Source organism: Glandiceps talaboti, chromosome 2 (assembly GCF_964340395.1).
Source record: "Glandiceps talaboti chromosome 2, keGlaTala1.1, whole genome shotgun sequence".
Lineage (NCBI taxonomy): Eukaryota > Metazoa > Hemichordata > Enteropneusta > Spengelidae > Glandiceps > Glandiceps talaboti.
In genome coordinates, this window is record NC_135550.1 from 16,329,484 (window position 1) to 16,346,983 (window position 17,500).

The following is a 17,500-nucleotide window of genomic DNA, read 5'->3' on the forward strand; positions in this document are numbered from 1 at the left end:
GGTGATTATATATAACCGCTGAAAATGATCGCTAGATATTGAAAACAAAGGATGGGTTTATTTCATCTAGCATTTCATTGGCTGTTTCGCAATCAATACTGCACTTATGTTGCAATTGGGGGCAAAAATCGAAAGTTTCGGAGCTGGTCTAAAAGTAATCCCCATGAATAGTTTTGGAAATAAGTTAAATAAAAAATAAATAATATTGTACTTCTCAGTATATAGAGATTAATAAGTACATGTATGTTGTGTTTCTGTCACTATATGTTACGAACACTACAAATCGCCACATCTGATCACAGTCTAGGTCACACATACTAGGCCAATCTGGTTCAAATCTGGTGTGGTGAATACGGCTAGATTTCTTTATTTATCCCTACTTTAGTCGTTTAGCGTCGTTTGTTTTTCGATTTTGTTGTAATTCTGGCAGTGCAGTGATCGCCGCCTTCCATAAAACAAAAAAAAATAGACATTTTAATCAGGCTGGCATACTAAATTAGCATGCTAGATTGCTTTTTACTTACAAATGTAGTAGGTATGGGAACATAAAATTTAGTAACATACCAAATCGACTTTACTATATCTGCAATAGCAATGCTGGCTAGCTATTATACCAATGTTATAGAATTTGTCACACGTAGCCGAGATAACTTTGATCACTACAGGGGCAAATTGCTACCTTTAACTCGCTATACAAATTACAATTACGTATCGGGAGCTTGTCTTTTTTTTCACTATCTATAGGCATACAAGCATGGACTTTATGGTGGTCGATACGTGTGGATTACGACCTACCATGAGAATAGGGGACGGAGTGGTGCGTACTGGTGGGAGGCATCCCACACAGATTGTACGCCGGAAGAAATTCGTTTGGCTGGGCAAGGTGCCATTATGGTCAGTCAATCCACCGATACCGAAGACGATGGTGAAAATGTCTCTGGATTGGTAAGCGTTGATGCCATCAATTCAAACCATAAGTAAAGTGATCGTCGTGTTTATTTCCATGTTATCTAATTAGATGAATGCATGCAATACAAAGAAAACTGTTTCAAATGTACGTGTACTGGAGTACATAATATTATACATCTATAAAGAAGTTTTGTTTCAATCTAAGGAAAGTACAAAATGATGCATTGACGTGGTATTCTTTGTTGAGGTCCATTATGCCAGCATACTGATCAATAGGATTACACACAAAAAGAAAAACATGGCACAGTTCACCAATGATCAGTTTGATCACAATAAACATTGCACGTTATAAACAGATGTATATTTCCCACGAAACCCTTCTTACGTTTAAATATCAAACTAAGGGAATGAACATAATTTACGGCAGGGTACATGAGGAGAAAATAGAGAGCACGAAAACATTGGGGTGCGAAGGGATGGATGGGTGGGTGAAAATTATGATTGAACCTCCACCAGATCGTGTAGAAATGTAGAAATGGATTGCTCTTCCCTCCGCTATTCAACATTTTCAAAACAGGAGAATCCACCTACTTCCAATTTGTAAAAAAAAACAAGGCGGAACCTACTAATCAATCGACCCCCCACCCCCACCCCCACCCCCGGCTGGACAAACTGACCGGTCATTACAGGGCTTTTCGGAGAAGCTTGCCCTAGCTGTTAAACGAACTATCAAGATCAGTGAGCATGATCATAAGGTTTCATGTTGTCATATACACATACAAGATAACAAACACACATCACATAGGCAGTGTGGACTCTGTTTAGTTAATGATATAAACAGTAACTGCACAAAGAAATGTTTCAGTTGGCTGCAGACCATGGATTTTGTTTGAACTTCAAGAAACTATACCTCATGCCTATTGAAAATTGCAGTAGTGTGCATGCTGTTACTGTTTATAAGTAAAGAGCCCATATGGTGTAAGTAATGTTGGTGTGTTATCTTTTTGGTGTCTATCTCAACATGAAACCTTGTGATCAGCCTCTCTAATCTTGATAGTTTTGACAAGCTTCTTCGAAAAGAACTGTAATAACAACATCTTGACCGTGACGTTTTCGCAACAAATGCATTTCCTCATTGCATTCTAACTAAATTCAATTGTTCTCCACCGTGCAGGATATACAGCAATGGACAGAAGAATATGCAAATATCTCCGCAAGTCCTTCGTATTCAGCGTATGCTCGGTTTGGTTATGATTCAATGTGGGCAATAGCCTTAGTATTGAATAATTCCATTGGCAAGTTCCCGGATGACAAGACTCTTTCTAATTTCACTTATGAAGACGCAGGCATGGCAGCTGTATTTCAAGAAGAGTTCACGAAACTAAACTTTAAAGGAATATCTGTAAGGGTTTCCGGTTATATATGTTATATAGTAATCGTTTATTCATACATTTTCATAATTGAAGATGGTTATTACGAAGGTGCTCTTGTTTGTCTATTTGCACGTGTGTGTGTGTGTGTGTGTGTGTGTGTGTCTGTGTGTGTATGCGTGTGTGTGTGTGTATGTATGTATGTATGTATGTATGTATGTATGTATGTATGTATGTATGTATGTATGCATGCATGCATGTATGTATGTGTATGTGTGTGTATTTACATGTGTGTGTGTGTGTGTGTGTGCGCGCGCGCGCGCGCGCGCACGCATGCACGTACGTATGCATGTTTACTTAGTGTTGGCGCTTCTCGTAGTGCTACGAGCATACATCATCGGTGTTATTCCCAATTTCTGCCACCATAAATACAATTAGAGGAAATTTAATCTAAAAAAAAGATGGTGTTATCAAGTATTTCAATGACAAATGTTATAGTTTGATGAGTGTTGTATATTTCTATCAAAAGAAGTAAACAAGGTTTATTGATAGTCTGTACTGTTATTTTTCTTTCAGGGCCTAACTTTATTTGATTCTGGTGATCGAATTGGTCTAGTCAACGTGTGGCAATTTTCAGGTAATTGTTTTATACACGATTTTCTGTATTATTACTACGTGCCAACATTTATGTCTCCAAGCATTGGATATAAGATATATCTAAAGAATGTCAAAGAAAGTGTATCCAGCGCTTAGACAAAAAGTCGATATTTTCCTTTGATACCGCTTTTGAAAGTAGACACAGGTCGATGTAGACACAGATCGAAACCTACACTGGCTTCATTTGGTCCATTTTCTCTTCATGCGATCGTTTGAAATTTATTTTTGTTTTTTAAAAAGAGACATTGTGCGTCTACCTGTGAATCAGTGATCGATTGTATCCGTACCGTAGGTAGTGTAGTTACAGTTTTAATTAAATCTTGAGCGAAAGCTTGGTGTCGAATCGTGGTATCTCACTTCTGTGAGTATTTTTAGTCAACCTTTTTCTTCAATTTTATAAAACCATCTCACTTTCTGGTCAGACACACTTGACATGGTCGTTGAGAGTCGAGCTGCTTTCAGGCGTGGGTTAATCAACCGTGGATACCATTGTCGTGTTGCAGTCACTTGTCAAAAAAAATACGTGGCTAACGTCGGAAGTGCTATTGTGAGTAATCTTTTCTCTTGTACCGTAAAAATGACGCCCATAGAAAGATTACAAAACATTTAGGATACAAAGTATAGTGAAGACTTAAACAAGATATCGAATGTTTTATAATTAGGTGATATCGAAAAGTCGTATCGTGTTAACGGAAACAACTTGGTTGAAATCAAAGATTGTTATTTGCCTTCTCTGTTCATATTAGGTTATGATGTTTACCACCGAGGTAGTTACGATCCCAACACGGGTCTGTTCACGTGGGAGTCGGATTTCGTTTGGCAAGGTAAGCTTAGATTACTTGCTTTTCATAATAAGCGCATTTCTCCAATAACATGGAATACACTTCCAAGTCACCAACTGGTGTTATGTATTGGTGGCTCGCTACAAAAATAAAAAGTTATACTATTTGTAAATCTAGCTAGCAATCGTTTTATGAAGTAGGAAAACACCTCGACCATTGATCATGAGTTTCTTGGTTTGGGAACTACGCCAAGAAACTCCTCGGTGTTTGTGGTTCTTTATTACGTACATATTGAACCAAGATTCTAGCTAGGCTTGAAGTTGGTTTGGTCTATAACGTTGGTAATAGCCCACTACCAGTCCAGAATCCAGGCTAGTACATATTCATACATGCCTACAAATTTTAACTCGTGTAAATTTGAATGTCAATGAGTGACGTCTGATAATCAGAACCTGTAGCATATTCTCAGTTATATCAACTTTGACATCGTCATCTAGTGTTAGCCTTGAATTGAACTGACTACTAGTACTTCTATAGATGCTGTTTGGCTCTAATAATGTTATTACCGATCGAGTAGAGATCAATGAGCCGTTGCATGTAGAGTAACAAACCCCTGTCCTTTGAAAAACATGTTCCCTATCGCACATAAACAACACAAACAAACAAACAAAAAACAAACAAACAAACAAACAAACAATAAAATTCGGACATTAAAGCTATTCACAAATGGCGTATTTTTAACTTTTTGCTTTTCCCTACAACTTTTGCATATTAGCGACTGGAAACAAATTACAGGGAAAGTGGGCTGGTGTTTTGGGGTATGGTCACTATTTTTCATGCAAAAGTTTGGGAGTCGTTATTTTTTGTGCACTGATAATGTTTATCACAGATATTCTAAAGACAGTGCAGGGGTTGATACATTGTTTTGCAAGGTTTTGGGGGGAGGGAGAGTTCAAGCTTTTTCATGCACCGAACTTCCAGAAAACAGCGCCCCCCCCCCCTTCCTGCTATAATTTATTCCAATCCCTTGGTATTCTATGTATAGAGTGGTAGAGTCTTTAATGAAAGGAGCTTGCTTTGCTGCTCATAAAAATAACAAATGTCTTTTACTCGACATTTCGTCCTGTCATCAGTATATACCATTCCAATAAAAAACAATTATATAAACATCATGTTTAGCCATGTGACAATATCAAAACACACAGGTTTGTCAACAGTAGTGCAGTAGCCCAACGTTGTATAATCATTTGATACAACGATAAAAGAAGGCAGAAAAAATTAATAGATAAATTTACGATTAAATGATTACGAAACAGGTATCGCGAATAGCCGCTTGCTTAGTGATATCAACATATTCAAATCTTTGTTTGCATGTGAATAGTTTTATAACCCGTCTAGTAGATGTTGACAGCGGAAACAATCTCCTTTAAATTTCATTTTCAGGATAACGATACATGTGAGGGATACGTCATAGGTTTGATGATTTATTGATATAATGCAATAAAATAACCATTTAAGATCCATATATTTACATATATTTACATTAAAGGGGAACGCCACTCCAAAAAATGAAGGCATTTTCATAAACTTTTGGTAGCGAAGAGTCATTTCATCATGATTTCACATTACATATATTACCAAGAAAACACCAAATTGAAACTCTGTTTCACCTTCATTGTTCTAGCAATGGTCCACAATGAATATTCATGACTCCTAAGTGCTTATTACCTTCTGATAAATAATCATGAATACATATTGTTCATCTAATACGTATGTATTGTCTTCTAAGTCCCATGAGGCACAGTAAGTATAATGAATTTGAAAAAAAAGAGGTTATATTTGTGTTTCTTGGCAATCGCGCGAAATTTATGTGATATAAAATCATGAGGTGATGACTCTCCAGAACCAAAGCTTATTGGAATATATTTATTTCATGAAGGGGTGTTCCCCTTTCTGTACCAGTATACGTGACAATCTCATCTCATTCGAATTCTAGGGGGAATGGTACCGAATGACGAAGGCTCCGTTGAAAAACGTATTTTGGATTTAAACAGGACGGTGTTCTATATGGCTGTTGTTTTTGTCTTTCTTGGTCTTGTATTGGGATTGGCGTTCTTGGCATTCAATATCCGATTTCGAAATAAGAGGTAGGTCAGGTTAACCATCCCTTGAACAGAGAGGAGCAGCTGAACTTACAAGTATAAAGCATAATTACGAAATTAAACGAGATAGTTAATGTGTGCTTCGTCTTTTAAAGGGGCACAAGCTGAGTTTCTACGCTTTTTTGGGCTGCTTACTATACTGCAGCATACTTACTAGTAGCCATCACTTGCAATTCACTGAACGCAAACCTGGTATTAGGATAATAACTCATAAACGATCTGATGACGTAATTTATCATACGTATAGAAAATGCACCGGAAATACCTTCTATGCAATCAACTGTTTTAGCAACGCCAGAAGACAATTGTAATGTTATAGAAGGCATGCATCAATATTAATCATTTATACTAGAATAGTTTAGTCGAGGTTTTTTGTATATATTTTCACTAAACGCCAACTCGTGCCACTTTCACCAGCTGTGAAATTGTAGGCATATTCGATGTGACTAAAGTGTTCTTAATATTAACTGCAAGTCTATACATATAACCATAGACCGTCAACGTTGGTAGAGAGTCTATGATATAACAAACAAAACACTGCATGGTTTGAAGGTTCTTCACATAGACTGGCTATTCGTATTCATATAAATATACACAGATATATATTTTCTTGTAGGTTCATCAAAATGTCAAGCCCAAACTTAAACAATGCAATAGTGGCAGGTGCACTCCTTGTATACCTTTCTGTCATATGCTTATGCCCAGATTGTGAAATGTTTACGGTGATAAATCAATCTACAATTTGCCAGGTAAGCTTACACAGTGTGTTTACAGTCGCAGTGTGTAACAACAATGTCATTTGTAATACGTCAAATGACACTTACATAGTAACACTAGCATCGTCTGCATTACCACTATGGGTGAAGTCAAACTGATTCATGACGAATTTGCTTCAGTATTACAAAAAACGTCAGTGCTACACATACGTGAATACTGCAAATTACGCCTGTGTTACAAATGACGTTATATAGTGTTAGTGTTACAAATGACGTCAGTGTTACAAAGTACATCAGTATTAGAAATTATGTCAATGTTACATATTACGTCAGTGGTACAAATGACGTCAGTATTCGAATTACGTCTGAATCATTATGTATATGGGGAGTATTACAAATTATGTCAATGTTACATATTATGTCAGTATTACAAATTATGTCGATGTTACATATTACGTCAGTATTACAAATTATGTCGATGTTACATATTACGTCAGTGGTACATATGACGTCAGTATTACAATTTATATCGGTATTACAAATTTCGTCAGTGGTACAACTACGTCATCACAAATTACCGCTGTACAGCTACACTGTTAATTCGTTTACATCATGACTTTTTTTGTAAAGAAAGGGGTCAGAATAAATGTCTATATGACCTCCCCCCGGCAGTTGGGAAGCATAAAGGACGTTATGTTACTATAGGTCCATGTCAGGGGTAGTAACTTCTATATAAAGCATTTCGTGTGTAAAAGCCCTATATAAAGGCAACAATTATCATTATTTCCATGCCTTGCATTAAATGGATACACTTGTTTGTATTTCCTTGTTTTTGATTAAAACTGTAAATATTACAGTTCACTTGTATATTTCATTTGTTTACAAACCCGCCTTGTGTATGTTTCATAATGCAATCATTTAATCAATTAATAAACCTTGTTACAAATGATATGGCATTGTTAATTGCATGTTTGAGATGGCATCTCTGTTCGAAAGGCAAAAGGGTCGTGTTTTCCTTCTGCCCTCTTGGCTCACAGTACAGTACATTCAAATAACGTGGCCTAGGAAAATGAGACATTTTTATATCCAATTTTCAGTGAAACGTAAAAGGCTAATTTGTATTGAAAAGTAACATCATTGAGTAAACTCGCCTGAGAGCAAAGTTAACTCGTAATTCTAAAGTGTCATTTTGCGATGCTTGGTCAATGGAAATAGCATGGCTTATTATGTTCCGTAACAAGGGAATACGTCCCGTGCGTCATACCCTGTGCCAAGCGACAATACAATTACGAATCTCAAATTATGTTACAATAATATGTACCATATATTTCTTTTGAGGTGAGGATGTGGTTCCTATGCCTCGGATTTACGTTGAGCTTCGGGTCTATGTTCAGCAAGACGTGGAGAGTACATAAAATATTCACAAACAAAAAGGTGACGTCAGTGGTAAGCAGATTACAACATCATTGACATTTTCTATGGAATTTGATATATTTGGTATAGATAATATCCTTGTTATTGATACAATTTATAATATAACTCTTTTCGGGACAGTTTCGTATTCTCATGTAACGATATATGGACGCTGGTTCAGAACGTTACATGCAGATTATCCCAATTTTCAGCTAAGCTAAGCTTGTATCTGGTTTCTCAAAGTCCTGACATTGAAGTATGATACCTGTTTGTCTATTTGCCCAGGTAAGAGTCTCATGAGCTCTTCCCACTTGTTGCTAAATATTTGAACAACAGTTTAGCAGTAGAGACCATATGGAATATTCGTTGACTTGGTCGACAAAGAACGACTTCTATTACTCTAAGAAAGACCTGAATCAGATGTAATGTAAATTACACTTAGCGCGACCTGACAAACACGCCAAATGTACTGAAGTTGTGTTTTCATGGTTACATTAATTTCGATTCAAACTTCTTGGAAAAAAAACCGTGAACATGCAAAGATTATTGATACATGTAAATATCAGACATTTATACATGTACAGATATAAGAAGTGTTCTTTAGTTTCAAATAATGATGTTAGTTGTGTTATTATCTGAGTATGTCTAGTAAGTTTTTTTTTATTTTTACGGTTACTGTTACAAAAAACAATCATGCAAGCACGCAAACAAACAAACAAACAAACAAACAAACAAACAAACAAACAAACACATAAAACTAGGTCGACAATAACCAAATAAAATGTATAACTGTGTTGACATGCATAAAACTCAAATTTGTAGCCGAATACGAATTTATGACATGACTAGGACTATTACTACTGCAATGCTCTCTTACACGGTATACCCTTCACTTATATTATCTAAGGTAACCCCAGTGTGTCCAATATATATCTGCACGGTTAATTACCAGTACAAAGAAGGCAAATCACGTAACTCCCATTCTCTTCAAACTTCACTGGCTTCCAATCTAACAACGAATTAAGTTCACGCTTCTTCTGATTACGTTCAAGTCACTACATGGCTTAGCTAGCTCCACCATATCTGTCTATTCTAATCACCCGGTATGCACCTGAACGCGAACTTCAATCCAAGAACAAACTACTTCTAAAAGTAAACCCAGTTAAGCTTCCTTTTCGAAAACGAGCATTTGTGACTGCCGCGCCTGACCCATGGAATAAATTAGCATATGAAATCAAACAATGGCGAACAGTACTGTCTTTTAAAACGAAGTGTCAAGACTTGTCTTTTTAAGGAAGCACACTTTTAATTGGATATCACTTTTAATCTGTGTCACTTTTATCATTCTAGAATTACAGAATCTGAACCTTCATAACTAGTTTTAGTTTTGAACAATTTGAACAATTTTGGAACATTTTATCTTATATTTGTTTTATAGTTTGTTTTTATAGTAGAATTATCCAGTGTATAATTTTTGGTTTGTGTATTTTCAAAGACAGACTTTGTTTTCATGGTTTATGCTTTGTGAAGCGTCTCTGAACAATTAGCTTTTTGAATTTTGGCGCAAAAACAAATTTTTGTTTTATCATATCTTTTATCTTTATGAATATGTTGATAATGTCACACTTGACAAGCTGCAGCGTCCTCTCGAGGCGACAAAGGGTAAAGTAAAAGGTGGATCTATGAATTAACATTTCTCATTAGTATCGCACAGTATGTTAACCGTAACAGTCAAGCATACGTAATTACTTATCATTAATCTATGTGCTAAGTTACGTGTAATTTGAAGCCTTAATTCTTAAGATATGCTCAGTGGTCATAACTCATTATTTATGACAATGACACATTAATATGCATATGTTTTTTACCGAAATCTAACCAAGTCTTGCAATTACAATAACATGTACGTGTGACAATTTTCATAATTAAAGAAGCAGTTTTTGAGATATCGTGTTCAAACACACACAGACACGCGCGCGCACGCACGCGCGTCGCATACACACACACACGGATAGACAGACAGACAGACAGACAGACAAAAGCATTACATTACCTTCCCTTACGGGAGGTCAAATGGGCGTTTGCGCCGTCGTGTTATCCTTGTTATCCTCTAGCGCAAACGCCCACCATATCATATATGGTAGCAAAAACTTATATCATGCCATAGTAACACATCTATATCTTCTTCACGAGACATAATTTTGTCTCCATCAGGAAGTACTCTCAGACTTGAATGTCAATTCAATCATGATGAAATGTATATTGTATGTTACCATTTCTTCAGAAAATTCGCGATGCACATTTGTTTGGAATCGTCGTATTGATGCTGGCCTGTGACCTACTCATTCTGATGTTGTGGACTGCAATCGATCAGCCATTGGTGCGCACAACGGAATATCCTGCTTATGTAAGAAATAAAAAAGTACATTATATATTATTATTGTTGTTGTTGTTGTTGTTGTTGTTGTTGTTGTTGTTGTTGTTGTTGTTGTTGTTGTTGTTGTAACCATCATTGTAATCATCGTCGTAATTATGTATTTTATGTTTACGATTACCATAGAGAAATTTCCCAGCTTGGCTAGCTAAAACTAATGGAAGTTTTAAAAATGTATAGGCCTACATGACTTGTTCAGTAACTAGCATGATGTGTAGGTAATATATGTATGTGTGGTTGTTATAAGCATCCTCAAGTGCTTCAACATCACTCCAAGTAAAGGGAAGAATACCGTAGTTAAGACACACTCATGGCATTGTCAATTAATACAGAGATTCAACTTGTAGACCGATTTGAGTATTGCGCCGTGACCTCATTTCCGTTGATACTACTCGGACAGGGTAGAGCCCCCACCCTGGGCTCAAAGCTCTTCGGAATCCCTCAAAATACAGAAACTTGAAAGATGTTAAACCTTTTTGTTCTAAGAACTCAATAAACAATGCGTCACTACAGCTATAAGGGAGCCAATTCTTATAGATATTAGTGTCAACCAAGAGCCTTAACTATACGTAGCGTGTCTAGCAATTATTATAAACGTCATGTGACTATACTAGAAATAGACACATTAGCGACAATCTTTCACCCTCTAAGATAGAAATTATAGATTTATAAACTTAAATATTTTCTTCCACCACAATCCAAAACACAATAACCACCCCTCCCCGTCCCCACTTTCAAAAAAGGATGACCCCATCCCTTCAAAGACAAGGTGACCACCCCATCAATCCACCGACTCCTTTCGGATCAATCCTATGCCACTGACACAAGCACGACAAATATTACCATGACATCATCACAACTATCAGCTGTTCGTTTACATCTATTACAGTTATCAGTATAAGTTAGTATTAAAACAAGATATGCTTATCGCCATTTTCAGCCAGATCCAAGTGGACGAGACATTCTAATCATACCTTTAGTAAATGAGTGCAAATCACAACATGATGCAGTATGGTATGCGATTCTGATTGGTTATAAGGGTATTGTTCTGGTCTTTGGAGTATTTTTAGCTTGGGAAACCAGGAAAGTAAGTATCAACATAAATATTTTTTTAGTATTGTCAACACTTTTTGTTCTAGTGAACCTTCCAGACAACTAGTCTCCAAAAACTACTGAAAATGTATTCCAACAACTCTCTGATTAACACAAAAGTCGTTTTTCTGACTTTCCTTTACTTCGTTATTGAACTTTGGAGCTTTATAAAACTGTACCCACTATAATTTCAACAAACTTTTGAAGGCATATCAAATAATGAAACGGCGATTTCCTCAAACATACGCAAATTAGAAATAGACGCGATTTTATTATCAAATGGGGAATAATGTGATGTGTGATTTCCAAAACACAAACCCATACAGAAAATACAATTCCAGTATTCCAACCATTTTCAGCATTTCAACTCGGCGCCGTAGACATATAAAAAAAAGTATAAGGTAGATTTTATTTCCTTTACATACTCTCTTTCAGGTACAATATTCTCATCTCAACGACTCTCGCTACATTGGCTTTGCGGTATACAACGTCACCGTTATGTGTTGTGTAGGCGTACCAACCACCATGTTTCTCAACCCCATGCAGCGGGATCTCCAGTTTATTCTCAGTGCTGTCTGTATCATTTTCAGCACCACGATGACCCTGTGCATCGTCTTCGTTCCAAAGGTGGGTCACTAGTGCCCGAACACGTACGTATACATTCTCTCTGGACTAATAACAAGGTTCATTATCAGTACTATACAATTTCTTTCTTAAACTGAAACCACTTCCCAATGTTTGGAATTCGATAGCTGCTTTTGATTCAATCCTATTGGAGTTATATATATATATATATATATATATATATATATATATATATATATATATATATATATATATATATATATATATATATATATATACATATATATATATATATACATACATATATATATATATATATATATATATATATATATATATATATATATATATATATATATATTTAGTTTTGGTAGTACTGGAACTCTTTCTTGGTTGTAACTCGGAGTTTCACGCATAGTGCGATCATCAGACAAGAGAGTTGTCTGATGATATATATATATATATATATATATATATATATATATATATATATATATATATATATATATATATATATATATATATATATATATACAAGCCGTAGCAGCATGTATTTGATCGTCATTGCTTTAGTATTAACGATTCCTAAGTTGTGACTCATAGGCAGGATCCCTGTGAATTCAAATTTGGATCCTAAGGTTGAAAGGCTAATATGTTAATGAGTACGGCTTCTCACCTGCCGAGGAATAAAGAGGTACACACCAGGACGACATAAAGCAATCTACCAGTTGAAATTAAAACTACAGGAGCATATTGCTACTAAACGACTCTTCAGTCCAAATATATGCAGCTATCACGTTCACCATAGGTGATGTTATTTACCTCCCAGTGATAGTGTAGTTAAGTGTCGATAGCTATAAACGTGTGACGACAGCCCAGCAAATGGGAACTGTATGTATTATTTATTTAAATACTTTTTTTCTGAACGTTTACTCATCTATGCAATGTTTTGGTAATATTAATGCAAAATGTGATACCCAGGAATAATATAATTACAATGAAATGTTCATTTTAAAAAAACGCAAACCGAAATGAAATGAAATGAATGTAAATTCTTTTAAAAACAGAATACACTACTGAGCAAGTGTTTGATGACGTAGAATTAGAAAGAAACAGAGTTCTATTCCATCATGCATACGTAAACGGAAACACCTATGCAACTGTAAAGCGGTACTAATTTGCATTGATTAATTGATTTTTCGCCAACATTTAGGGCAATGCCCAAAACACCAAATGATTAGAACATGTGTTCCTTTACTTTGATGATAACACATTTAGGGAGAGTTGTGACGACAACAGTTTCATGGACACTTTAAAGAACGTCTACGAAGGTACTAGAGTCATAAAATGTAAAGCGCTTTGAGCACTTAGTAGGAAAGCGCTATTATATAAAACATTAACATTGTCAATGTTACCTATGACTTGTTATCGCTCACAGTAAATGCTCTTAAAAACCTCAAACAAACAAACAAACAAACAAACAACACTGAAAAAACTGCATATTCGAATATATGTTAGATGGCTTTTATTCTGTCAAACGGTTTCACCTCTGACTCTGTTATGATTTACGAGTCAGTTGTTTAGAAGAACTACTGGCGGTAGTATTTTATCAACAGCTATCTGTATACCTAGTCAATTTTACATATACTCAACAATTACGTTTTTCTTGAGGGATGACAAAATCTAGACATAGGAAGTTGTTATCAACGTATCTTTAATAGCAAGTACCTTCTTCATAACCCCCCCCCCACCCCCACGTCGCCGCCGTCGTTGTCAGCATCATTTAGTGTATTGACGTTTAAGCTAAAGGGTTGTCTGTTTCGTGTTGTCATTTACATCATAGACAGAGGAGTGGAATTTCCCCTCCACTGTCTGTGCTTACATGTCGCTTTCGTCTCAGACCACTTTTATAGAAAATAGTTCTGTAGAGTGGTCTGAGGTTTTCGTGCTCTCGTTTACATGTTGTCTTTTTCGTACGCTTGTTGTTGTTTTACAGCTTATCTGTTTCGTGTCCCATTCATGTTGTTGTTTGCATGTTGTCTGTTTCAAGTGGTCTGTTTCATTTTGACATTAATGACTTGTACATGTATGCGTTATGGTGTCTGTTTAATTCTGTCTGCTTCATGCTTGGCATTTACACGTAAGTTTCATGATGTTGTTGTCTGTTTCCGGTTGTTGTTTACGTGTGGTCTGTTTTATCTGTTATCTGTTCTATCTTGTCTGTTTCATATTATTTGTTTCATGTATTCGTTTACGTGTTGTCAATTTCTGTATCATTGTTTATATATATATATATATATATATATATATATATATATATATATATATATATATATTGTCTGTTTCATGTTGTCTGTTCCATGTATTGTAATAGTTGTGTATATGTTGTTTCATTTTGTGTATCATTGTATTGTTGTTTATATGTTGTCAGTTTCATGTATTGTTATTTACATGTTGTGTGTTTCATGTTGTGTATCATTGTACTGTTGTTTATATGTTGTCTGCTTAATGTTAACTGTTTTATTGCATTGTAACAGTTTTTCATATATGCTGTCTGTTTCATGTATTGTTGTTTACATGCTGTCTGTTTCAATGAATGTTGTCAGTTTCATGTATTTTAGCATTTGCTTATTATATTGTCTGTTTCATGTTATCATGTTCCCTGAATTCGTTTACATGTTGTCCGTTACATATGTTGTCCGTTTCATCTTCTAGATCAATGACTACGTTGATAGCAGCCGGGCTATCGAGGACCAATCAATGTCCATGCGGACTTGCCATCAGAGGACACAAGATAACACCTTTTTAACAACGGCAGGTTTTATTCATAGCAGTGGTACATGTCGGCAAGCAGAGGAGGAGTTGATACGATATAGGCGAACATACAACGATGCTAAATCAACTGCAACGGTGAGTATTTATATAGACAGTACTGTCTATGGTATTTATAAATGACGATTTGCAAAAAAAAACAAAAAAAACGGTCCCTACAAATATAAATATATATACACAAAAATTAGTGCCCATACTCATGCCATACTTCCTTTGCAGTGATGACTTGACGATGTCCATTGCATTACATTCTTATATTCACCCTATGACATTCACACTCACACATTCAATATACTGGTCGGTTGTCAATGGCAACGTGTTATCTTCATTAAAGGAGACGTTTCAAGCAATATACTCTTTATCTTTATCTTTATACTTTTTTAATGAAATATACATATGCAAAGCGGGAGCATCAAAGGAAGAGAAAAAATAGATGAAACATTGAGAGTATTCACCAGGTGCAATTTGCAAAATTACAACCGGGCTATTTCACAAATGTTATCAAGTAATTTGTTTTCCCAATGGCCAATCATCCTCTTGTCATTCAAGATAACATATCAAAGAAAGTGTATCATAATCTGTAGAGTTGTACTCAAGTGACACCGAATTAAAAGAAAAAGTTACATCAAGTTTAGGGATTAGTGTCGCAAGATAACAGAATGATGGTATGTATTTTATGGTATTGAAAGTAATATACTTATAACATTGCGACACACATATCAATAAAATTCTTATCTCCCAACCTTGTCAGTTTATCATAATATAGACACGTTTTGCTGATACTGTAGGCCTTCGCATTCGCACGTTCTCAGGTTGATTCAGTGTATGGTTCGACTGTCGAACCATACGCTGAAACATCTGGTTTTCTCACGTAACCATGACAACGTGAGTGTACGTTACAGTGGATGGAAACGGGGGTATGTTAGAGATGCAATTAAGTAGAACAGTATTTTTAACGTCTCTCGCAACTATATTTGTTATAACTGTCATAAAATAGATTACAGACAGATAGCTAGCACGCAAGTAAAAAAAGATGCATTTTATCTCACTACAACAATCAAAGTGTACGTCACCGCTACATCTCCAAAGTGATGTCAGATGAGGCAAGTTGTAGACAAAACGTACATCCGCTACATCTCCAAATTAATGTCAGATGAGGCAACTTGTAGACAAATGTAACATTCATACATTCAGTTTGTTGTTTATTATTAGTTATCGTTAGTATAATTGTCATGTATCATCATGAATCGTTGTGGGAGACGAAAAAATTATCGGATTTTCTCTGTGACATTTCTAAACCTAACTCGAGCTAGTGTCTGCAATATCAGTCATCTGAGAGTCTTCTAATACAAACGATAACATATTCATTCCTAAAGGCACAGGGAGGAATGATAAAAACCCTTTAGTTGCAACTACCACGTCACGCTAAATTGTCATCTTTAATGTGTGATAACATGTGACGTACGCGTGTTACGTTTAATCTATAAATGATGTGGGTGATGTACACGTAGGCCTGTGGGAACAGCAGAAAAATATCTTTTGACGTGTTTACAATATGCTATCCCGGCCGGGTTCGAGACTCAGATCAAATGTGACGATCTGAAATATATATCCGATGACAATAAGTTATAGATTGACGTAATCGCTGCCTGCGGTACAACACGTATCCATATGGAAACCCTTTGTTCGAAAAGTCAAATTTAACCATTATCATATTGGTTTCCTCAATAAGTAGATTTATCCATGCAGTGAGAAAGACAATTTAAAGCAATCACAGCTAAATCTAGATCTTCTTGAATCTTAACGTGCTTAATCTAAACTGAGTAAACGTACAAGATTTCGTACAGGACATTACTGGCACGTTACCTTTGCCATTCTTACAATTAGTCATGTGAAAATTCATGGCGTATATCCGATTCAGGAGGATAGCACGGTTCTTCCATTTGAAAGGATAATGACGCATGTCTCCTTCCTTTAATAAAGTGTACAGTAGTCCTTACTGATCAAAGCTTGATTCTCACAACGCTCAAGAAATTGTATTGTATGCACTGTCTAATAAACTATAGCCTGCCTGAGATTACAGGAGTCTTCCTAGACAGTGCCATTGGCTATAGTTGAGTCGGTTTCCTGCTGAAAAGTCAAGTAGCTCCCGGATGTACATTCCCACAATGTCCATCGTTTACATATGAAGTTATGAAGTAAGTCTGTGGCATCGTTGTCATTAAACATTTAGACTCTTTGAAGAGATGATAATTCAGAAATCCCCAATTGATGCATCAGCGGGAAAAGTCTACTGTGGCTTATGAAAATAGCTACAATGTATGCAATAGACAGAGGCACAAACGATAGACCAATTATAGTGTCACAGTAATGGAAAGGGTTTCAGCATTGCCCGGCATTTAGGGTGCGTTCTTTAATTACATGGGGGGGGGGGTTTCCGCATAAAACGTAACATCCCCGATTCCATTTTCGAGCAATGACCCACAGTCAATATTCTTGCTCTAAAACATGAATCTCCCCTATGTTCAAATGTTTAAAACAACATGGG

The 17,500-nt window shown here is 35.9% G+C and overlaps 1 protein-coding gene across 1 annotated transcript in view; it reads left to right on the forward strand.

Annotated features, from left to right (window-relative positions):
* Positions 1–17,500, forward strand: part of LOC144444764 (gamma-aminobutyric acid type B receptor subunit 2-like) — a 23,899-nt gene that overhangs the window by 5,301 nt on the left and 1,098 nt on the right. Inside the window, exons 8-18 of the mRNA XM_078134298.1 lie at positions 745–945; positions 2,084–2,311; positions 2,856–2,916; positions 3,683–3,760; positions 5,715–5,865; positions 6,497–6,629; positions 7,935–8,042; positions 10,294–10,416; positions 11,384–11,530; positions 11,971–12,162; positions 14,836–15,030. Of these exons, the coding sequence (XP_077990424.1) occupies positions 745–945; positions 2,084–2,311; positions 2,856–2,916; positions 3,683–3,760; positions 5,715–5,865; positions 6,497–6,629; positions 7,935–8,042; positions 10,294–10,416; positions 11,384–11,530; positions 11,971–12,162; positions 14,836–15,030 (1,617 nt within the window). The remainder of the gene's footprint in view (positions 1–744; positions 946–2,083; positions 2,312–2,855; positions 2,917–3,682; positions 3,761–5,714; positions 5,866–6,496; positions 6,630–7,934; positions 8,043–10,293; positions 10,417–11,383; positions 11,531–11,970; positions 12,163–14,835; positions 15,031–17,500) is intronic.